Below are 6,831 nucleotides of genomic sequence, written 5' to 3'. Positions count from 1 at the left end.
TTCACAAATGAATGCTCAATTGAACAAAACTAACCCACGTGAAAAAAAAAAGTTTTTTTTCTTTACATGAGCAAGTGAGTTTTGAGTTTTTTTGTTTTGATAAAATAAAATTAAATAGTATTTTTTGAGTAATTATTAGAGATAAACAATTGTGTTTCATAATTTTATGATGTATGTTTTGTGATATAAAATCATGGGACGTTTACATGAAAATTTATGTGAATTGCTCATGGTTTCGTGAAAAGTCAGTGTTAACTTCCAAATGATAAGTTTTTGCTCGGCTTTGAAGGTTTGAAAGAACAAGCAAGTTTTGGGGTTTTACGCTGTTATCATTAAGTTCGTGAAATCGAAAATAGGTAAGAGTTGAGGATTACCATTTTTGTAGACGTCGATATGAGCATCATAATTGTCTTGTTGCTTCAATTCTGTTGATGAAATTTTTGTATGGATGTCACATCAACTTTGCGAAAATGGCTCAGTCTCGTAGCGCTTCTGAGGATGATGCTTCTTTGAGAGAGGATGTTTCCACAGACGCCTCTTCCAGAGGTGATGGTTCCTCCAGAAATGATGATTCTGAGATTTCTAAGGAGAAAGAGGAAAGTCCCAAGACTAAGAACATTCCAACAGCTGAGGACAAATTCTTTGTGTATCTGTATAGACCTGAAAAGCGTCCCTTAGGCTCCTCATTTTGGTTGCTAATAAATCCCAGGAGCACTACTTAGAATAAGTTGGTGTCTCCTCAAGCAGTAATTCGGTTTTGTTTGCAAGGGAAACACTTTTCGGCTTCTCATATGGAGTTAAATCTTTCACGAAAACCTCTGACGCATTTCTCTGGATGGGCAAGACACATGCTGGGTCATAGTCGTGTGCGGACCATGTTGGATCGTGCCCAGGTGACACGAGCCATTCAAGCTGCTGGAGATTTAATTATCAATCATGATATACCAGGTATGGTAGCTTTGATTGCTTGTTGGTGCATTCCCACTCATACCTTCATATGCAGATGGGGGGAATTCATCATCACCTTAGAAGATGTAGCTTCTTTGTTGCACCTTCCAGTTACCGGTAATTCCCCTGAAGAGCTTTCAGCGGAGGAGAAGGAGATATCTAATGTATTGGAGGCCAAGATGCACGAATTCAGTGAGTCGCTCAAATCCTGGTGTGCTCAATGGTTGTCACATTGGTGGCCGAGAGATAGAGTTCCTGAAGAACTGGTTGATGGTACTTTAACAATTGCTACTTTCTTATGCTTGTGGCTCTCCAGGGATATTCTTGAAGATTGTGGGCACTTGCTGAAGCCATTTTTGATTTGTTTCGCCATAAAGATGGATAAAGGTGAGAAACTTCCCATCAGTAGTCTATTCTTGGGTTCATTGTTTGCCAATTTAGACTCTTTGGTTGTAGACTCCAGTATCTCCAACGGATTCATGAAGGTCAAAACATATGTCAATACCATGTTCCTCCAAACCTTGATGTGGGAGAATCTTGAAAGCTACTCCCAAATTCCTCGTAGCATCTTGCAAGGACCCAAGGTCGATACTCGTCATGCTTTTCTTGAGAAAAATAACGCCAGGATCATGTGTTGGTCTAGAAAGCATCCACAATATAAGATATGTATTACTGACGTCTTAGATATTGGATATGAGTTCAAATTTCGCCCCTGAGTGTCAGTTCCTGATCTCTTCTCGCAATTGCTCACTTTCAATACCGCTGAGGAAAATATCACGCTGAAGACTGGTACTGATTTGAAGGATGGAGAGAGATCTTTCATATTGAGTTGCACTCCTGGCCACCCAGTATCAGTGATGCATGGAGAATTCCGTGTAAAAGAATATAACATTGATAGGGCATCTCGACAAATGGGCGTCGACCAGTGTGTCCCAGGTCACCGAATGAACAAACCATCAATTGAGTATCTGAAGGCTAATTTAGATTGCATTCGTGTGGTGGGAAATGAGTATTTATTCAAATGCTCTGATCGTGCTAATTTTATGACTCCGGGTTACATAGACTTCCGGCGTCAGCAACTTGAGTGTATGCACAAGTTTACAACGGATGTTAAGTCCCCAGTTCGAGAGTTCCTTTCCTCTGACATGATTTCTGATCGACCCAGGCTGAGATACCATTCTAGTGGCGAAAAAAGGAAGACGTCTCCAAGTGCGACGCAGGTGAGTCCCTTTTTTAAGGTTTTAGCCAAAGTATGTCAGTCCCCCTTTTAATTGTATTGTTGACTCCATGGTAGGATGGCCGTGCTGTGAGACTTCGACTTGATGTAAACTATCCAAACCTTCAAGAAAGTCCTCAGGGAGGAGAAGTCAGGAGCAGGATATCTCATAGGATGATCCCGAACAATATACGGTCCCCTGCCGCTTCTTTGGTGAGTTATTAGCACTTTTCTTCACCGTTGCAACTTTCCCGTCCATGTGATTAGGATCTTAAAAGAATATTGTTAATTCGTTCCAGAATTTTGCCCCATCGGTTATTGATGGTCTTCATTTTTCTCCTGGTCGAATAATTCAGGGATCCAGTATTGACGTGGAAGTCGACGTAAGTATCCTCCTTTTTCATTAATCATTGTAATATGCTCTTGAATGAATTAGTGATGATTGTCGCTGATGTATCCAGGAGGAAATCATTGCGGATGAGAAGCATGTTGATGAAGCCTGCTCTTCTTTGGGATATGGGAATATGGAGAATTCCCGAAATCCCGAACCGAATGGAGATAGCGGCGTTACCAATGGAGATTCCGGTATTGCCGATCCTTCAAATGATTTAGAGACTCCCCTAGTAAGTATATGTCCTGTAATTTCTTCATAGAAGTATGAAATTGCTGATTTGTGGATGAATGAATGAGAACCCATGTAAATTTATGGACAACTTTGCTGAAATACGTCACCAGAAAATTTCAGACTTCAGATTTTACTAGAAATGCTGTAGAATTCCCGTCTGAAGTCGGATTTTCGCAATCTACATATGCATTTTCAAGCCCAGAAAATTTCCAAGCGAAATAGTAAACTTCCAGGAGACCTTCAGAACTTTTCTAGATTGCATGTTGTACGATATTTTGACCACATCTCCTTTCTCGTTCATCCGATTTCTATGAAATTTTGGTATATTGTAGATAACATCCATATGAAGAGAATGGTATATGACCCAACCTCAAATTCATTACCAATTGCTCCCAGTTCGTCGTTTAATACAGGGCAGTGTAGAATCTCTTCAGATGAGCTTGTTTGAAAAAACGTGTTTCATGGATTCTACACCATTTGCTCATGTTTTGGGTGCAAAATAAGGAACTTAGATGATCTTAGTTCACTTATATTCTGAATTTTATGGTTTCCTTTGATTTTCATGCTCTAATCTCATGTAATCTTCGTATTAGGTACCAAATACCGGAGTTGAGAATAACGGAACCAATGTTGAAGAATCGAGAAATATGGCGAATCAAAGCAGTAATATCACCAACTCTCCACCTTCAGGTTATGAGAATATAATTGTTGAAGCTGTGGAGGAAACTGAGACTCCAGTTGCTATTGAAACCGAGCAAAGAACAAAAGAGACTGTCCCAGAAGAAGCTGCTACAATGACAATAGAGGATGCTCCAGTAGTTGAGAATCGTGTAGTAATACACGAATATCCCAATGCAGGGATTGTTTGTGAGCCTCCATTTGGTGTTTCACTCCCGTATCATGTGTATGTTGGTGGATTCAGCGTTCTTACTGGGTATGCCAATATTTATGAGAAGTTGTGGAAAATGTATGGTCATATTGTTGTTGCCAGGGATCCTGATCGTAACTACTTCTTGACAATGCAATTGGGAAACATATTGCGTGTTATAGATGATATACGAACCAGGTCCAGAAGTATTGTTACTCGAGATGTACTCTTTGATTGGGAGTACAACTTGGAGAATTATGAGAGACTTGGCTTTAACTTGAAGAGGCTTCGTCAGAAGATCAACATTATCAAGGATGCAGTAGTGAAGAACATCCCTTTTACTAGTAATGTTGTGATGGAGAAAATGACCAAGATTGTTGAGCTGACCAAAAAGCTGGAGTTGGAGAGAGCGGCTTTGCAAGTCTTGGAGAATGCTAAGAAGCAGAAATCATACTTCGACGGCTTCCTTTAGTTTTCTTCCGATAATCTCCGAACATTGAACTTCTCAGAGATGTGAGGTTTTATTTTGGTTTTGAATTTTTGATTGGTTTTGAATTCATGAGTGACTGGGGATTTTCTTTTGAATTTTCGATCTGATAGAGACTTTTTCTTAAATAAAGAACTTTGATAAATTACTGAATTCAAATAATGGATGCAAGTATTGCAAACGTTTTGGAGGAATTGAAAATACATGTGAAAGAAAATTTTAAAGGCAAACCAAATATTTTTGTGTCTGGCAGGGAATGCCTGAATTGCCAAATACCTCAGACATCAAAAGCTTTGAGCCAATTCTCATGAATTGGTGGTATGGTCCTGCCATCCATGTTGATTAGCTTGTAGTATCATCCAATTATGGATCTTGCAACCATAAAAGGTCCTTCCCAATTGGAGCTCCTTGCAGAATGGAGATCACGTTTAGCTGCCTAAGAACTAAATCTCCTTCCTGGAATTTGTTAGGTGTTATAGTATTTTTCAAGAGGTAAGTAAAAGTTCATTGCTCGGACTTGAATAGATTTTAAAACGAAAATATATGTACAAATTTGTCACAAGATGTTCGAGAGGTATTGGGACTAAGGACTTGGCCAATTCTTCATGCATGTGGTATATTTTATTTATTCTTAACAATTACTGCTCAAAACATAAATATATGGACTCTTATTTTGCCAAAATAGATTCTCAGAATATTAGTTATAAATCGTAAGCATGGGACATCAAACATTTAAGCAAGCATACCGCATCAAATAAAATGATAACTAATTAATTAAAATCATTTTTCAATTTTTAATCAGTGCAAAAGTCATAAAAAGAATAAATTAAATTTACCACAATGAAGAAAATAGACTCCCTCCGTCGTCCCAATGTTGGGTTTAGCTCCTCATATTAATCATAATCTCAAAATGTTTTATTATTTCTCCAAAGTTGATTACAATTGAGTAAACAATGCAACAGAGAAATCGCAACAGCAGTTCCTGTTGCGAAGACGATGTTGGACTGTTACAGAGAAACAAAAGGTGACGGAAAATTAAATGCTGTGGTTTACTTCCCTGTTGCAAAATAAGATGAAGAAACTGTTGCGATGAAGATAAACGTTGCAGAGCAGTTGAAGAAACAGTTGCAAATGGATGAAGGAACCGTGGCCGATTCCTTGTTCTTCACGGGCAGCAGCAGCAGCAGCAACAGAGTTCTGAAAACTCTGATTTCTGCTCCTCTGGCCCTCCTTTCGACTCCCAACTCTCGACAGCCCTTCCCTGTGATAGTAGCAACCTATTTATACACCTAAGCCTCATTGAATCTCGCCATAACTCCTCAAAAATCTTCACAATGAAGAAAAATATTTTTGAGAATAATTTCTTATTTCTTCCTCTGTGTACGTTAATTGTCTTGGAAATCTTCATAAACTGATTGATACGCATCCTAGGAGAATATCTGGGCTTAACTACACAAACATGCAACATCTTTTACGTGATTTTCTTTCCAAAAATGAGACGATATTCTTTTCTATGTTTTGATTGGGAATTGATTTTCTGGACAAATTTGATCGATCCCAACCACCATAATATCTTCATATACTCATATCACATATACCCATTAAGTCGCATCTCTTTAATCTCGTTAAAACACCTTCAAATGTCGAATTGAAAATCTGCCAGTAAAGGAAAGAATTTTCCCGCCAAAACAAATTTTGAATTTTGAAAGAAGGTCGCCCCTTATCCAAAAGCGAGAGTCCGAATAACACTTGTCCTCTGGGTGCCAAAATCAACTTTTCGAGCCGAATTTTCTTAAAATATTTATTTCCAAAAAATACCTACAAATACATAAAATAACAAAATTAGTACAAAATCGAGTGCCAACAATGTATAGTATTGAGAACAAATTGGACACAAAAATGTGTCTATCAAATACCCCCAAACTTATTATTTGCTAGTCCTCGAGCAAAATTTATTCTTGAAAAGTGACCGAGTTAATCTCGGGTGGGTTTATCAGAGGTGTACCCACAAAAACCAATACTCCAGACCCTAGCTATCTACGCAAAACCTTGGAAAGCACTAAAGAACCTCCTTGGTTGGTATACTTATTAATTACAGGAGGAAGTACCCTGACGCGAAATTCCAATTGCTGTATACGAGTTTGCACTCAAGCATACTAAAATTCATATAAGTGACAGAGCTCTACTAAGATAGTTTCACGATGGACATCATACTCGGAGTCAGACTAATCACATGGAAAGATTAAGAAGATGGAAAAAGAAAAATGTAGATGGTTGAAAAGCGAACGGTGTTTCCCATATCTGTCTGAAGGCCTCTGCCAAGATGAACCTAACCTAAATGACTGAGATACCGGTCTGACTAATATTAACACACTGGCATATACAAGGGAACCAGTGGTCAATAACTTAAATCTAGATCAACAAACTGGCAAATACAAGGGAACCAGCAGTTGACTACACATAACAATAATCATTTTTTTTTTTTAACTTAACGGCATGAATAGATCTTTTGGATCCAAGCGCATGCTTCTTGTCGGCAGATTACACGATAGTTCCCACGGGTCCTGCATTCCACGCTTGCTTAGGCGACGGAAACAGGGAGAACACACGCATATTGCTATCCAAGTGTTAATACTTATTCCGATTGGTCTAACTGGTCCGGTCTTTTTTCTTTTTTTTTTTTGGAA

The 6,831-nt window shown here is 38.6% G+C and overlaps 1 protein-coding gene across 1 annotated transcript; it reads left to right on the top strand.

The window, feature by feature from the left end:
* Window positions 1–950: 950 nt before the first annotated feature.
* Window positions 951–4,490, top strand: LOC113305610. Its single transcript, XM_026554628.1, has 5 exons — window positions 951–1,581; window positions 1,672–2,168; window positions 2,243–2,377; window positions 3,383–3,604; window positions 4,398–4,490. Exons 1-5 carry the CDS (start codon window positions 951–953, stop codon window positions 4,488–4,490), a joined length of 1,578 nt encoding a protein of 525 aa, XP_026410413.1.
* The last annotated feature ends 2,341 nt before the right edge of the window (window positions 4,491–6,831 follow it).

The sequence above is a fragment of the Papaver somniferum genome, chromosome 8, assembly GCF_003573695.1.
Source record: "Papaver somniferum cultivar HN1 chromosome 8, ASM357369v1, whole genome shotgun sequence".
Taxonomy (NCBI): domain Eukaryota; kingdom Viridiplantae; phylum Streptophyta; class Magnoliopsida; order Ranunculales; family Papaveraceae; genus Papaver; species Papaver somniferum.
This window is presented reverse-complemented; position numbering and strand designations above follow the sequence as displayed.

Bases quoted from the DNA above. Each gene is read 5' to 3' on its own strand.
- LOC113305610 (XM_026554628.1), top strand. From the start codon at position 951: ATGGTAGCTTTGATTGCTTGTTGGTGCATTCCCACTCATACCTTCATA. The intron at 1,582-1,671 runs GTTGGTCTAGAA...CCTGAGTGTCAG, and splicing joins AAATAACGCCAGGATCATGT to TTCCTGATCTCTTCTCGCAA. The intron at 3,605-4,397 runs GTAGTTGAGAAT...TGTGTCTGGCAG, and splicing joins TGACAATAGAGGATGCTCCA to GGAATGCCTGAATTGCCAAA.